The sequence below is a fragment of the Eucalyptus grandis genome, chromosome 7, assembly GCF_016545825.1.
Source record: "Eucalyptus grandis isolate ANBG69807.140 chromosome 7, ASM1654582v1, whole genome shotgun sequence".
In the NCBI taxonomy this organism is placed as follows: Eukaryota; Viridiplantae; Streptophyta; class Magnoliopsida; order Myrtales; family Myrtaceae; genus Eucalyptus; species Eucalyptus grandis.
Window position 1 is genome coordinate 20,903,368 of NC_052618.1, and position 17,052 is coordinate 20,920,419.

The 17,052-nt window shown below is 41.5% G+C and overlaps 2 protein-coding genes across 2 annotated transcripts; one reads left to right on the forward strand and one right to left on the reverse strand.

Moving 5' to 3' along the window:
- The first annotated feature begins 9,034 nt into the window (after positions 1 to 9,034).
- LOC104452953 (heat shock 70 kDa protein, mitochondrial) lies at positions 9,035 to 13,099 on the forward strand. The gene is made up of 6 exons (XM_010067449.3): positions 9,035 to 9,222; positions 10,037 to 10,113; positions 10,218 to 10,296; positions 10,404 to 10,970; positions 11,056 to 11,676; positions 12,188 to 13,099. The coding sequence occupies exons 1-6, from the start codon at positions 9,139 to 9,141 to the stop codon at positions 12,812 to 12,814; spliced, it is 2,055 nt and encodes a 684-aa protein (XP_010065751.2). The 5' UTR covers positions 9,035 to 9,138; the 3' UTR covers positions 12,815 to 13,099.
- A 1,030-nt stretch (positions 13,100 to 14,129) lies between these two features.
- On the reverse strand, positions 14,130 to 15,201 carry LOC104452954 (cysteine-rich and transmembrane domain-containing protein WIH2-like). The gene is made up of 3 exons (XM_010067450.3): positions 15,049 to 15,201; positions 14,603 to 14,723; positions 14,130 to 14,515 (listed from the first exon to the last, which is right to left on the reverse strand). Exons 1-3 carry the CDS (start codon positions 15,086 to 15,088, stop codon positions 14,443 to 14,445), a joined length of 234 nt encoding a protein of 77 aa, XP_010065752.1. The 5' UTR covers positions 15,089 to 15,201; the 3' UTR covers positions 14,130 to 14,442.
- Between the last annotated feature and the right edge of the window lie 1,851 nt (positions 15,202 to 17,052).

Genomic DNA, 17,052 nt, shown 5'->3' on the forward strand with positions numbered 1-17,052 from the left:
TACCACCGCTATAAGAAAGAGTTTATGCCCAAGTTCGCTGTTTTTTGCTGCTGATAGCTGTAAGTTTTTTCTTGCCAATTCTTTAGACTTGGTTTGTAACCATGCATATTTGAAAGTATTGTGAGAATTTTCTTCTTCGGGTACTTTAAGGTTTTTCTTATGGATAGGCCCAAATTAAGCTACAATAGATGGAAATTCCGGAGATGGCTAGATACCTGTGATGAAGCGGAAGATCAAGCTAATTTTCTGATCACATAATTCATCTTATGCATTTAGTATTAGGGCTAAGGTGAGTTTAGAGACACTTTCTATCTGGATGATCTTCTGCACGAGCTGGTTCTCTTTGTGTCGTCTGGCTCGAGTTTTACGAGCCAAAGGATAAGTCCTTCAGCTTGTAAAACTTGGAGGAAAATCTTGAGGCTTCGGCATGCCGGTAGGCCTTTCGCTAAGCATGTTGCTGGGGATGGGAAGCACACTTTTTCTCTGGCATCATAATTGGCAAATTTAGTGGGTCCTCTGCTTCAATGGTTTTCTGGTAGATTAGTTCACGATCCTGGCCTGAAAATTTCATTCGAAAGTAGGTGAGGTGATCCAGTGGTGTCGTTGGCATTGGCCCCTTGTTAGAGTACTTAGATTCGATCATAGGTGGACTGCGACATTCTAAAGGCTGGATATCACGAATGTTAAAATATTGTTTACGTCAATGGCGAGGCCTGCCTCCAGCACTAGCGAGGTTGAGCCTCACCAAATTTGGCGGGGTCTCACCAGATTTGGCAGGGCCTCACCTGGCGATGGCAAGACCGGCCCTCACTTTTCGTTGGTGGCAATTAGCTAGAGGAAGATGGATGGAAAAAAAAAAAGAGAGAGAAAAAAAAAAAGAGAAGGAAAATAACAGATAAATAAAATGAATATTTTTTTAAAAAGATAAAATATTATTAACAAATTGGTTATGTCAATAGCAGTGAACGAAAACAAGAATGCCGAAAACTAGAGAGATGACGCCTGCCAAAATGAAGAGTGCTAAGCAACAACGTATTGCTTTGAACGCTCCTTCTACGTCTGGGTCAGATTGGAGACCGCGACGTTGCTGTTGATGTCGCAAAGCTTCCATGGAATTAGCTTCTCAGTTTCTTCAGCGGCATATAGTTTGTATATATATATATATACACACACACATATCATATAAAGGAAACTATACTTGGTGGGATTTCCTCAGAAATATCCATAAAGTCTTTATACAAAAAGCCGTGGCATGAGCGGTATAGTTTCCTATTTTATTTAAAAAGTAAATCTAAGTGATGATATATATAAACCGATAAGTAACTTTTTAGTGGATATTGTTCTCGGGTCAATTTTTTTTTTTTTAAAGAGAATATTTAGTAGATATTGCTCCTTAAACAATAAGAGAAAATTTAGTTCCCAACTGTTTTAGTATTTTGTAGTCGATTAACATATGTTTGCAGAAGAGAAAAAAAGGTTCATTAACCTCCGCTTCTTAATAAAAGCTATTTCTTGACATCAAGTTTTAGTTGGTATCTACAATGTATATAATTTAGACATACGGTGCTTAATTTTTGTTTTCCGATCTCAATCAGATGGATGGAATTCATATAAAAAAAAAAAAAAAAAAAAAAAAAGCAACATATTGAGGAAAATAGTGTTAATAATGAAGAAAAAATGAACTATTCAGTTGAAGATGGCAACAACAAAGGAGTCACGACCCTAGAGAACATTTTTGTTTGGGACGAGAATCGCGTTTGGTAAAATTTTTGTTCACGGGAACAAATTGGGAAGAGAATTGAGAATTATATATATATGATTCTCCGTTCGAGAATCAAAAAAAGAATCAAAACATTGAAAGTCTCTCTCTTCCCTTCCGACATTCCGCGATTGTCGTCCACCACCGCCGCCGCTGTCCGCCGCCGCCCACTGCTGCCATCACGGTCACCGTTTGCCGATCCGACGAGCTCACCGAGGCCAGGGCAAGGTCCGACGAGCTCGTTGGAGGCAAGCTCAGCCATCGGCGAGGCTAGGCGAGCCTCGCCGGTGGCCGGGCGAGCCTCGCCCGGCCCCACCGAGGCTCGGCCTCACCAGATTAGGCGAGGCTCGCCTAGCCCCACCGGTGGCCGGGCCGGCTGGCCATCGGCGAGGCTCGGCCGACGAGGGCCGACCTCGCCAAGGGCCGGCGACGCTTCGGTGAGGGTCGCCGGCCACATGAAGAAGAAGAAGAATAGGAGAAGAGGGAAAAAAAAAAAGAAAAAAAAAGGAAAAAAAAAAAAAGTAAAAAAAAAAATTAAAAATTAAAAGAAATTAATTTGGAACAGAATCAATCAGCACGGTATCAAACGCAATTCTATTCCAGAATTAAAAATTTTAGACAGTTATCAAACGTGTTTTTTTATTCAGAATCAGTTCCCGGGAACAGAATAAAAAATAATCATTTCTAATCAGAATTAGCTTTCGGGAACAAAATTGTTACCAAACGCACCCTTAGCGTCTTCCATAGATATTGTGTGGTTATCAGAGCATCTAAGGAAAGCTTGCATAGCACACGGAGGAAAACTCACTACCCCATATGAATATATTTGCGAAAAATTTGATACGGAGTAAGATTTCTTCTATTGTCTCTACTCTTTTTTGGATTTTGGTCATTTTTTGGTAGAAAATGTGAGATTTTATGAAAGCACTACCAACTGATTCCAAAAGCTTAAGCTGTTAGACAAGTTGATGGTAGTCTCACAAATAGTTCAAATCATTTTAGGCTTCAATTGCCTCCTCAATTAAATACATCCACTCTTAGTACTAGATAAAAAGACCCGACTAGGCGTGATAGAGAGTGTTAAAATAATTAAATATTAAATCACACATTCATCTAATAGCTCTGGTACCATGTTAAATTTTGGAAGACCACAACTAGTTCTAAAAACCTAAGCTATTAGATGAAGGTAATGTCTAATATTTAATTATTCTAATAGAAAAATATATATACTGAGCATACATATCTTCCCCCTTTGTCTTCCTGTAACAAAAGATCGCAGTGCTATGATGCTCCTCAATTCTAGATTAGAGATTTTTTTCATAGTCTAAAATACAAGTGTACTTTTACATGTAACGGAGGAACTAATTCTCGGATTTCAGTGTTGAAGCAACCCTTATATGCAGAGTTAGCTGTTCAGTTCACGTAAAAAATGATAGGTTGCCTAGTGAATCTGGATGAGTGGTAAATTCCCAAAATATGAATAGGTCACCATCGCCTGATGTATCTTTTGGACATAGAATATTGTCAAACATTTTGAAATTTGCCTGTCAGTATTAATGTTCCATATTTCTTTGATTCCCTTTCTATTTAGTCTATGATATTGATGAGTGATGACCCTTTACTTCTTGTCCTTTTGTATCTATGGGTCCTAAGTAGAATAGAGACATCCAAGAATGGAGTTCATCTTAAGCAAGTCTTGAATGGATACTGATACTTAGCCAGTTAGCCCCTTTTTCTCTTGCAATTACCTTTTCTCCTGAGAGAGCTATAGTTTTTTCCCCCTTCTGGGTTGTGAGAGTTTGATATACACTGCCTGCTCAGTTCCAGCAACAAAAGATTGAGTAAAATATGAAAATAGTTTATTTTATTACTTTTGTGGACCTATTGTCAATTGTTCTAAAAGAACAGGTTCATTATTTAAATATTTTAACACTTTCCATCATACTTAGTCTAGTCTTTTGTCCAGTATTAAGTGTGGAAATTTAATCAGGGAGGCAAATGGGGTCTAGAAATATTCAAACTCAAATCTTCAGCTTTAATAACATGTGAGATTTTGTGTAACTACTGTTAATTGTTCTAAAAACTTAAGCTGTTAGATGAAAACGTGATTTATTATTTAAATATTCTAACATAATTTTGATTTTGTTTGTTTTGTAAATTCAATTTCGAAACATGGCGCTTCTTTTTCCCTTGCGAGTGGGTCTTAGATGATAAGAAAGTTTTTGATCAGATTATTGATTCTCTAACTGATCTTGGCAGGTATATTCGAAAATTTGCCACTAAATTTCCATCGTGTCCTGCATCATCAACTGTTATTGTCTTCTGTTGCTTTTTGGATATAACAAAAGGTTGATTATACCATTCTCTTTAGCCTGTCAAGTGATTTTGCTAGTTACCAATTTCCCGTCTGAGACTCCTTCGCAGGATTCACGCACCGGCAACTTACAGCCTCTGACCGACTACTTTGATGTTGCTATTATATCAAGAGAATAAAAATAAGAAGATAGAAAACTGAACTAATCATCGTGTGTGGATGTAACAATCAAAATTTCATTTAGCGTTCCTCTTGCGTTTGTTTTTCTTTTTGTCAACGCGTTCCTGTTGAGTTGTGCAGCAGCGTGTTTCGATACCACTTGAGTGAGACTTGCATTGTTATTTGATAAGAATAAAACAAAGAATAAAGTCTTGGATTTTTCTTTTCTATCACTGATGAATTATACAACAGCTTATTTGTAGATTTTATAGAATGACTATTTATAGTAGAATAATATTACAATGGGAATTGTAATCAATCAGTATAACATAATACAATATGAGAGATACATAGGATCAAGTAATATATTTCTAACATCCTCTTGAAATCACAATTTAACCCTTGCTTATGCAATAGGAAAGTATAAAAAAAAGTTCAAAACTTATTGCACTAGTGCCATTTTGGCTCAAATATATGTCAATTTAATTATAAACATTTTGACAAAAAGATCAATTCAGTCAATCCGATTCAATCTTTCTTGCGAATTTTGAAAGGATATTGTTGAAATGGACAGCGGCTGGCCAGCTTACGTTACACCATCGACATTGACGTGGATAATTTTTAAAATATTTAAATATTTTTAGCATAAACACGAACTTCCTATTCAAACCAGCGCATATCATTTAGCTTAACACCAAGAACTTTGCCCATAAAAGGGAAAGAGGTAATTCGACGCACGATTTGGAATTACTGATGCAAGTTTTGTGGCGAAACTTGGTGCCGCAACATTCTAGCCGCCGATAAGGCGTTCTTGGAAGGAACAGCGGAGGTTTCGACCCTAAATGCGCAATAAGCTTTGTAATCACAAAATTAGCATAAATTATTCCTTACATCAAGGAATTATATGTTGACGGTATATCCTATAATTATTCGTGTTCAAATTCAAAAAACATTAAAATTTCCGATCAGGGAAAAAATAAAAATAAAATAAGAATCTGGCCAGAGGCCATGAAACTTAGGTGCACTTGTGCGTCGAGTTACTCAAGAGTGAACCCACTTGGCTCTGGTTTTGGCTTGAAATCCCTACCTTCAAGCCATGGCAGACGAACCTATCCCATCCCAACCAGTACCGCGACCCGTCGTCGTGGTGAAGGACCGACACCGTCAACTCCATCACTCCGCCGTCTTCCCTGTCCTTGGCCATGGCCTGAGCCGCCCACTCCCCGACGTCGCGGGAGAACGCGGCCACCCTGCCGTCCGTCATCTCCAGGGTCCCCTCCCCTTTGGGAGCCACGCTGAACTTCTCGAGTAACGTCCCCGCCACGAACTCGCGGCCGTAGAAGAGCATGACCTGGGCGTGGTCCCAGCCCAACCGGTGCCACCGCCTATTGTTCTTCACCGGGAGAGCGACGCTCCAGTTCCCACTGACCACCGACGGCGACGGCGATGGCGGTGCTGGCACGGAGGAAAGGGAGAGGGAAAGGGAGGCCACGTGAACCGCTGGCGGATCATCGTCGAAGAAATAGGGGTCATAAAGAAGAACCACCACGACGACGGCGGTGAAAAGGGCCAGACCCCAGAGATTTAGGCAACAAGATGCTACTCTTCGCGCTGCTTCAAATTCTCGGTTGGATTCGGCACTGCCGTCGCGGTGCTGTTGCTGTTGCTGCCACTGAACTTCCATGGTTAGTCACCGCTGCAAATTTGACGACTTCACAAGGAATTACCTATATACCTAACATACATATATATGTATGTATATATTATTATTTTGAAAGGGAAACTATACTTGGTGGGATTTTTCCTCAGAAATATCCATCAAATCTTTATACAAAGAGCCGTGGGATGAGAGATCTAGTTTCCTATTTTATTTAAAGAAGTAAATCTAAGTGAAAATATATACAAAAAAAATATACGTGAACTGGAGTGGATATCGTTCTCTGGTAAAAAAATTCAAGAAAAGAGAGAGAAGATTTAGTATATATTGCTCTTTAAGCGGTAAGAGAATATTTAGTACGCTCGGAATTATTTTAGGATTTTGTGGTGGATTAACAAGTATTTGTGGAGAAAGGTTCATTACCCTTGCTTCTTTTGATTGCAAGCAAGACAGAAGGAGGGATTTCTTGACGTTGTATTTTAGTTGGAAACTATCAATGTATGTAATTTAGATATACGATACTTGATTTTTTATTTTTTTAATCTCATTTAGATGGATGGAGTTTGTATTAGGAAAACAACTTGATTGAGTAAAATAATGTTAGTGATAAAGAAAAGATGAACAATTGACAAAAGAGTCACAACCGAGAGAACATGAAACTTGTGTCACCTTGCATATATATGAAGTTTAATTCTTAGGACGAGACTTATGCGTTTTATAATATGCTAAGGAAGACAGATTTTCTTTTAGAGTTTTAAACTTGTATAAAAGGAATTGAGGAAAAAACGTGGTTTAGTAATTTGTTGTAGTGACAAGTGTATAAGATCGAAAAGGAGTTAGTTAAGTCAAGATTGGGAAAAGATGTGGTGGGAAATGAGAAAAAAGTTATGCCCAATAATAATCATGTGACGATTCCTCAAAGCGCAACGTTTTTTAAATCGTACAAGAATATTGATTCCAGAACAAAAAGAAGATTCAAGTAAGGGTTAGAACAAATAAATCATTTCAAGCATTGGTTCTTGAAGTAAGGGGAGTGAGAAAATAAATTTCGAAAATGACAAAAATCATGTTACAAAGTACAAAATGTTGAAATTGTAAGAAAACAATTGGCAAGTACTTTTCGATTATTTTTCAATCATGCAGTTCAAAATTTTCAATTTTTATCGATTTGGATGGTGAACAAAGACAACCGTAATGTTTCTTGGGCTAATGCACAACCAAGAGACTTATACAAATACTTAGGGGTTGAAGTAGCTACAACTGATGTCATTTATTTGACAAACAAATATGACATGCCTTTTTGCGTCATTGTCAATGTCAAACATCATGGCCAGTCGTGCGTGCAGGTGCACCTCTCGAGCTATCATTATTGACTAGTGTAAAGCAATGCAAAAATCAAGTCCGTGGAGAGAACCTAGTGCTTTATGAGAACATTGAGAAGCAACTCTCTTTCATAACCCAACCGTGGGCAACTACGTTGGTACTAGAGTCTCTTCCTCATCGTCGAGGTCGAGAGTTCAAATCCATGTGTTGCTAAATGCATTGTAAGTGGAGGGCCATGATGTTGGAGTCCTATGCTAGTCTCCCCCGAGTTATAGGCACTCGTCCATTGTGTGACATTCGGTACTAGCGGGCAGTGGTGGATTCCTCGGTCATCAAAAAGAAAAAAAAAAAAAAAAAAGAAACTCTCCTCCATATATATGCAAAGCATCTTCAAAAGATTTTCAAGTTGAAGTTGAGACGATGCTGCAATGCCATGAGATGGAGTCGCATAAACTTTCACGGTAAAAAGGGGCATCGACATGATCATGATGACAATAACTCCCGAGGTGTTAAATTCGAGGTTTTGCAACCCAAACAATTGAAAAGGAGTCTCGTTCCAAAGGAATGAAAACCCATGAAGTGGTTGAGGATTCAATGTCATGGAATCCAACCGGGCCACACATTTCATTTTAGTGCACCCTGGAAAAATGATTTCCTCCTTCCGCGAAACAAAAAGGGCATCATCATCTTCCTCTCACTTTCGCAACGAACAAACACACCTTTAAGCACGCAAATCCGACCACAGGTGATCGGGCATGCGAAACTCGACTTCACATCCTAGCTCTAGCTCTTCGCACGGTGTTCAGGCCTCAGAAACAGCTCTTAACCTCACATGATCCTGTGTTTTTCCAGGTCGATGGCGTGTGTTGGCTCCTGAGAAGCAAACTTAGAAAATGCTCGAAGAACTCGGTTTCGAAGAGAAAATTGAAATTTGACCAAAAAATTAGAAGAGGAATTCAAAATGCTAGCAATAGATAGGAATCAAAATTGAGTGTTCAAAATTTAAGGGCTTATCTGGTAATCCTTATATTTCGGGGAGTAATTTTAAAAATTACTCAAAAATAAATTTTTTATTCTGTTTATTGACGAGCTCGAGCATTCAAATGCACTTGGTAACTGTACAAAATTTCTATTCTCAGAACAAAAAAAAGAACACAAATGTATTTTGTATGACCCTGAATTTTTTTGTGACTCAGATTTCTTTTAATTTTTTGATATTTTTCTAAGATTTTTTTCTTTTTCCCTTTTCTTTTTTTCCTGTCTTTTCTTCTTTCTCCTCTAGGTGATTGCTGGCTTTTGTCTTTGGCTAGTCACCGAGCATCAATGAGGCCTAGCAACTAGCTAGAGCAAAAGGAATAAGAAAAGAAAAAAATGACTTGCTTCTAGAAAGAATTAACTTTTTTTTTAATTTCTTAATTCTATTTCAAGTCTACTCTGGAAAGTAGAATAATTAGCTAGCGTTATCAAATGGTTTTCTATTCTCTTTTTATTCTAATGAACAATAGAACAGAATTAATCAAGAATTAGCCAGTTATTAAATAGGCCTTAAAAAGAAAGGGAATTTATGAAGCGCGGGCCCGAGATCAGGCCCGGCCCGAGGCGCGGGTAAAAAAGAGGCCCCCGGGAAAGGAGCGGGGCCCCGAAACGCCCGCCGTTTCGACAACGGTCTCACGGGCGCGGAGAGCGTGACAGGTGTCCCCGATCATCGAGAACTTTCAGTCGCCGAACGAACTAGAACGATCTTCTCCTTCTTCCTCCTTCTTCCTCCCCCTTCATAAACCCCAAAACCCCGCTCCGCCTCTCCACCACCTCCCGCCGCCGCCGCCGCCGCCGCCGCCGCCGCCTCCGCCGCCTCCGCCTCCGCCTCGGCGCCCTCGCGTTGTCTCCGGTTCGCTTTTCGTTCTGGTCGAGCTCTCCGGCGAGGTCATGGCCGCCGTGGCGCTTCTCCGCGCGGCGCAACGACGTGGCGCCGCCTCCGCCGCCGCCACCGCCGCCGCCGCCTGCAAATCGGTGCGTGCGTCTTTCTCGAGTTGTGTTCCGGCTGGCCTCTCGTTTCTCGTGCTCTGTTTTTTCCTCGGATTCCTTCTGCCGGTTTCGTCGAATCCGATGTGATGAGTGCTTGAATTCTGAGCGGAATTGCGGTTTTCCGGCGGTGTTCATGATGTACCGGTTGTGATTTCGGTGGTAGAGTGGAATTCTTTCTTCTTCTTTTTTTCGTTGATGAGTATCTGGTGGTATTCGAGGTGATTGCTTCTAAAGCTGTTTGAGCCTACTTCGCTTTTTTTTTTTTTTTTTTTTGGCGGGAATGGGAGTTGAAAATTCGCGATGGAAGAGAAGTGATGGATTTGAAGGAGACCGCTTTAGCTGGTTTCCGACTGAAATGTGGTGTTGATATGCGGAAAAAAGATCGTTTCCACAGTTTGTGGTCGGGTGAAGCTGAATGGATTTTCCGACATCTGAAGTTCTTAGTCTGTTTTTGTACATTTTTTTCTTCGCCATTGCAAATCTTGGTGGTGGTAGCTTGTGAAGTTTTGATTAGTTAAGGATAAATATAGGCATGTAGAATCTGTTAATTACACTCTGTTCCTTTCTTCGCTGCTGGTTCGTTTATCTTTATTGAACATTTCTGCTTTCATTACTTTGTGGTGAATGATCTTGACATGCTAAAAGCGGAATTCGGTAACTTTTGAGGGAGCTGGAAGATGGATATGATAATTGTGGACTTGGTTCTAGCAGCAGTGCGCAATGTTGGACCTTACATAGATCTTCTCTTAGCTTTTGCTAAGAAATCCAACTTTGATGTCTGATTTTTTTTTTTTTGCAGCTGACTGGCAATGGAAAGTCGTCGTGGCCAGGTTCTTATCTGGGTCAGAGCTGGGCCAGTCTATGCAGGCCTTTTAGGTAGACAGATTTTTTTTTTTTTTTTTTTTTATGTAAGTTGTTGTGTCTCAACTGCTGGTTATCAATCATAATGCATAACGGTGTATGCGTTTTCCTTGATACAGTTCAAAACCTGCTGGGAATGATGTGGTAGGTATCGACTTGGGTACTACCAACTCCTGTGTTGCTGTCATGGAGGGAAAGGTGAGACGGAGCGATGCTATACTGTGTTATTCATTTGAGAGTTTCGCTTCTCTTTGTCAATTCCGAGTTCTGGAGTTTTTTTTCTAATCTTATGTAATCTTTTGCAGAATCCCAAAGTTATTGAAAATGCTGAGGGATCTCGAACCACTCCATCCGTGGTTGCATTCAATCCGAAAGGAGAATTGCTTGTCGGTACACCGGCAAAACGGCAGGCAGTGACGAATCCAACAAACACGATTTTTGGCACCAAGCGTTTGATTGGGAGACGTTTTGATGATCCCCAAACCCAGAAAGAGATGAAGATGGTCCCCTATAGGATAGTAAGAGGTCCTAATGGGGATGCATGGGTCGAAGCAAACGGGCAGCAATATTCCCCAAGTCAAATTGGTGCTTTCATCCTTCAGAAGATGAGAGAAACTGCCGAGGCTTATTTGGGGAAATCAATTTCAAAAGCTGTTATTACTGTTCCAGCCTATTTCAATGATGCTCAGAGACAGGCAACAAAAGATGCTGGGAGGATTGCAGGGCTTGATGTAGAAAGAATCATCAATGAGCCCACTGCAGCTGCTCTTTCATATGGTATGAACAACAAGGAGGGTCTAATTGCTGTTTTTGATCTCGGGGGTGGAACATTTGATATATCGATTCTGGAGATATCTAATGGTGTTTTTGAGGTATGATCCAGTCTGATGCGCTCTGTATTATTCTATGCTTTGGGTCCCAGTGTGGAAAATTCATCTGGAGTTCTTTCTTATGTAGGTGAAAGCAACAAATGGTGACACATTCTTGGGGGGAGAGGATTTTGACAATGCTCTGCTGGACTTCCTGGTGAATGAGTTCAGGAGAACCGAGGGAATTGATCTCTCTAAGGATAGACTTGCCCTGCAGAGGCTTCGTGAAGCTGCTGAAAAAGCTAAGATTGAGCTCTCATCAACAAGCCAGACTGAAATCAACTTGCCTTTTATCACAGCTGACGCTTCAGGGGCTAAACACTTGAATATTACACTAACTAGATCGAAATTTGAGACTCTGGTAAATCACTTGATTGAGAAGACTAGGGACCCATGTAAAAGCTGTTTGAAGGACGCAGGCGTTTCGACTAAGGATATTGATGAAGTTTTGCTTGTTGGAGGTATGACTCGCGTTCCCAAAATACAAGAAGTAGTTGCAGAAATATTTGGAAAGACCCCAAGCAAAGGGGTGAATCCCGATGAAGCTGTTGCTCTTGGAGCCGCAATTCAGGGTGGTATTTTACGAGGGGATGTCAAAGAGCTTCTCCTTCTTGATGTGACTCCTTTATCACTTGGTATCGAAACACTTGGTGGTATTTTCACACGTTTGATCAACAGGAATACAACTATTCCCACCAAGAAAAGTCAGGTGAGTATTCTGCGGTGGAATTGCTTTCTTTAGGCAAATCTCATTCAAAATTCTCTTTCCTTTCCTAGAGCAGGAGGAAATAACCCCCCGAGAATCCGACAATCTCATTATGAGTCTCCTCTTTATGCTTGCACTCATGTCTTTGTGATAACTTAGAAATTGGCACATGGCTATGGGGAACTTCACATCAATAGGGAAGCTGCTCCAACCAAAAAGAATATGGAAGATGTGACGATGATGTTTGCTATATGTGTATAAGATAAACAGTGACATTTATAGTATATCGACTTTATTCATGTGGCTTAACCTTTGAAGGTCAGATAAAATCTTTTCGATACAGCTGTTTGAGTACCATAGACATTCAGATAGTTGTCTACATTTCTGCATGTTTAAACTGCAAAATAAGCTACCCAATTTGGATGCTTCGTTTTGAAGTCTCTGTTTCCAACAGACATATATTCAACAGTAGAGACACGTATCTGATTTCAGAATTTTGTTTTTGTTCATATAGGTGTTCTCAACAGCAGCTGACAATCAGACTCAGGTGGGTATCAAGGTTCTTCAGGGAGAACGTGAGATGGCATCTGACAACAAGCTTCTTGGAGAATTTGAGCTTGTGGGAATACCACCAGCTCCTCGAGGCATGCCCCAGATTGAAGTGACTTTCGACATTGATGCTAATGGAATCGTCACTGTCTCCGCAAAGGATAAAACTACTGGTAAGGAGCAACAGATCACTATCCGTTCCTCTGGAGGGCTCTCAGAAGATGAAATTGAGAAGATGGTCAGAGAGTCAGAAATGCATGCCCAGAAGGATAAAGAAAGAAAGGCTTTAATCGATATCAGAAACACAGCAGACACGACTATCTACAGCATAGAGAAGAGCTTGGGCGAGTACAGGGATAAGATACCTAGCGAAGTTGCGCGGGAGATAGAGGATGCAATTGCAGACTTGAGGAAAGCAGTGGGTGAAGACAATGCCGATGAGATTAAAGCGAAGATCGATGCTGCCAATAAGGCGGTGTCGAAGATTGGACAGCACATGTCCGGCGGTTCAGGGGGTGGTGATTCTGGCTCGGGCGGCTCTCAGGGTGGCGACCAGGCACCGGAAGCCGAGTATGAAGAGGTGAAAAAGTAATACACGAGGTGCACCGCCTCCAGCATCGTCTCTGAGATGATCAGCATCTCTCCGCTTCTGGTTTTAGTATAACGTCTAATACTACTTCACACGGTTCTTTGTAAATATGGGAGCATGGATCTTTAGGTTTTTTAGTTGGCAGTGAGGTTGGCTACATTTCAGTGCTGAGATCATGGAGTTGCCCACGTTTTGATGTGCTTTGGTTGGGGGTTTCTTCTCAATGTTATAGTTACCACTTCTCAATGTGTAGGTGGGAATGATAATGATTTCTGTGTTGCTAAAAAATTTTAGAGGCCGGCGACGTCTATCGGCATCAAACCCTAAAACCCCAGAAGATCACTCCTTCCGCGGGTAAAATAGAAACGTCAGTACTCTCGTTCTCACGACATTTGAGCTGTGGGACATGTCCCTTACCGACGTGTAGGTCTCGAGAGCTCCTGCCGGCGACTTCGGCGATTTTGCATGATGCGTTTATACGGTCCAAGGGGACGTGAATGTGTTGATGAAGCGGAATTGTTTCTCGGATGTAGTCCATAGCTGGCAGTTATTTATTGACTCGGTACGGGGGATGAGTGAGATGTTTAGTGAGAAAAGCGATGTGAAAGTCATAAAGTTTGGTGTCAATTTAGTTTTAAATTTATTAACTTAATATCAATTCAGTCTTTTTGGATAATTTGGTCGGATATTATTAGCGTGACACTGATCGATTTGTGAGGAACAGTTGGCATTAATGGGAAAGTTTTTTAAGTAGTTTTATTTATTTATTTATTTTTTCCTTTCCTTTTTGTCGGTGACCGGTCTTCGGCCATGGGCAAATTTGCCGAATTTGGTGAGGAGAGTCCTCCCCTTGCCCATGCGGGCCTTGCTTATGACGGGCGATGATGAGCCTAACCTAGGTCCCAGCCACCCTATGGTTGATGGTTGGTTTTGGTCGATGGTTGGTTATCAGGAAAAAGAAGAGTAAGGGAAAAAAAAAAAAAAAGAGGAAAAAGAAGAAGAATAATTAAAAAATAAAAGATAAAAATTGTCCTTATAAACATCGGCTAAGTTCGCTGTGTGTTCATATGAGTAATATCTGGTTAAAATTAGTTAGAATGACTGAATTAGTATTAAGTCAATAAATTTAGGACTAAATTGATATCAATATAATATGTTTATGATTTTTTCGATATTTTTCTCATTGTTTAGCTTACGTGACTTCTATAAGTTTCATAGCATCTCTCGGTGGATGAGTGACGGAGGGCCAAATGCACTGGCCTTAGGAGAACAATCAAGCTGGCGATAGAGATTTAGAAAAATGCTGTTCAAGAATCGATTTGAGCGGATAAAGAATGAATTCCAATGCTTGCACAATAATTAAAAATCAGCTATCGTGCTGTACGATTCTGTTCTCCATCGATCAGTGTCGATCGGTTATTAGATATTCTCCTTCGCTCTATTCCGTAAACAATTGCAGGCCTAAATTTCATGACAAGAAGTGTACACAAGAAGCCGATCGACAAGGCGCAGTTGAAGGTCTAGACCACATTATTAGCAACACACAAGAGTATAGAACAATAGTAGAGATCGAAACGGGTGTTTAAAATGATGCCTGCTCTCGCGGTCGCTGGTCGGCCACCGGCGCGATCCTAGCACACGCATATGACGGACGGATCGCAACAGCACTCGTCCAAGAGGCAGCAACAACACAGAGCTGCAAGGCTGCCCAATGATGAACGTGTACCTTAAATTTGGATCATAGAAAGTGAGATTGAACGAAGTTAAATTAAGAATGTTCAGGAAACGAACCATCCATCGATGAAGTTGCGTTCTTTCTGTGCAGATGAGGGCGGAGGCGGAGGCGGAGGCGCATAGTACTGAGGCGGCGCATACTGCGGCGGCGCCGTCACTGGATGCCCTTGATAAGGGGCTGTAACAAAACACAGACAACGGTGATTAGCAAGTCTTGGCTTATGGACAGAGCTCATCAAACACGTAACATCCAAAAACAAATTCTGGACGCAGCAATCGATCCCTGATCAAACATGTTCCGGATTTGATGAATGCAGCTCAAATATTGTCCAAAGATCTCATAGCAAGAAAAGGGTTCTTACCATATGAAACAGAGATCTTTGGGGAAAAAAAGTTGGTAAGGACATGCAGGTGAGGACAAGAGCAGCCATCACCAGTTCCAGTTGAATACAAAAAGGATTTACCACAGAGAAATGAAACAAGGATTAGGTCGAAAAACATACCTTGGGAAGGATAGGGATATGAGTACTTGGGATCGTTCATGCTGGTTTCTGACGACTGCGGATAGAAATCTCGGTATCAAATAGGACAAGTGCTGGTAGATTAACGTCGATCTGGGTGGGGTTCTTTTATACACGGGAGAGGAAGCATGAAGGGGAAGAAGAGACCTAACGAAGCAAGGCACCTGAATCCTTCAATCTAGGGTTATGCTCATCTCTCTTCTGGGGTAAAGCCCTTGCCGCATCCTACTTGCCCCATGACGCAAGATTGGAATATGAAAATGTCTGCTTAAGGATTACGACAATTAGCGAGCTTTTTCTTGCGTTTCTAAAATGTAAAAGGTACTCTTTGAAATGCATGACTTGCTCGAAATATATGTCGCGACCTCTTTTTTTCGACGCCCGCAATCGGGTACGAACGCCTAAGGAGGCTAATGGCTCGGCTGAATTTATTAAGCCCGGACTCTCCCAAGTCCACCATGTCACGACTTAATGATTCAAGTTTTTAACCTGTAAATCAATTTTTAAAATGGAGTCGCCACTAATCAATTTGGGGTGGGTTGATTAGAAACCCAAGCGAAGCATCGGGAGAAATACTCACTCCCCGCGCAAACCGAGAAATTAGGATCGGGACTTGATTACACTAGTTAATCACTAATGCCCTTTCGGTACCTAATCTTGTTTAAACCCTAAGACTTTTTGGATGTTCGAGGATTTTCCATGCATTTTGGGAGGAAAAGCATTTTTGAGTCTTTTTCTCATTTTTTTGGACATAAAAGGGATTTTTTTGGATTTTTGGTATTTTTTGGAAAAATACAAGTCTTTTTGGCTTTTTCTGAATTTTTGGCTTTTTCATGAATTTTTGGCATTTTTTTTGGATTTTTTGGCATTTTTTGGAAAATATGGAATATTTTTGATTTTTTTGATTTTTTCGGAAAATAAAATATTTTTTAAATATTTTTCAAAATATTTTTGGAAAATAAATTATTTTTGATTTTTCTCGATTTTTTAGAAAATAAAACATTTTTCGACATTTTTTTAAATATTTTTTTATTTTCTCGGAAATTAAAACATTTTTTAATATTTTTCGAAAATAAAACACTTTTTGATTTTTTTGATAATAAAATATTTATTTATTTATTTATTAGAATATTATTTTATATTAAAATAACAAAATAAAACCGAGGCCGGTGGTCCGCAGTTGGGTCCGACCCGGCCGGTGACCCAAACGCGAACGGGTTCTTCTTTTTTTATTTTATTAAAATGACGCCGTGGCGGGCGTTTAAGGACGCCCTGCCCGGCCCGGCCCGACAACCCGGCTCCGAGACCCAACTCCCGCAAAACCCTACCCGGGTTCGACCCGACCTCGCGACCCGGCTTCCCGCCGCCCCGGAATCTCGCGAAACCCTACCCGGTTCCGAGACCCGGATCCGATTCCACGACTCGAAAATCGCAAACCCTAGGGTTTGCGAATCCGCGGCGCCGAAGGGGGAACCGAGGTGTTTGGCGGCGACAGCGACTACGGGCGGTGACGACGAAGGCGACAATGGTGACGGCGATGATGGCTAGGTCAACGGAAAACGGCTACGATGAACGACGACGCCTTTTTTACCTTCTCTCGAACAGGGACGGCGACGGCAGGAGGGCGGTTTGCGACGGTGGAGGCCGCGGCGAACAACGACGATGACGGCGAGGCCTGGGTTAGGTCAGATCTGACCGGGGCTCTCTCTCTCTCCCTGGAGCTCGCCCTTCGAGCTCCCCGAAGTCTCTCGGGGGACCTCGAGCTTCGGCCGGCCTTTCTCTCCCTCTGATCTCTCCTCTCTACCTCCCTCTCCGGCCGCGAGCCTTCGGATCTGGGCTTGCTCGACCTCGGCTCCCCTTCTGAAGTCTCTCAGCAGGAAGCTCGAAGCTTTGCAGCCTTCGATCGTTCTCGATGTGCGTTTCGACGACAGAAACGGGGGCCTATTTATAGGCGAGGGGGCGAGCGGTCGACGGAGCTTCGACCGC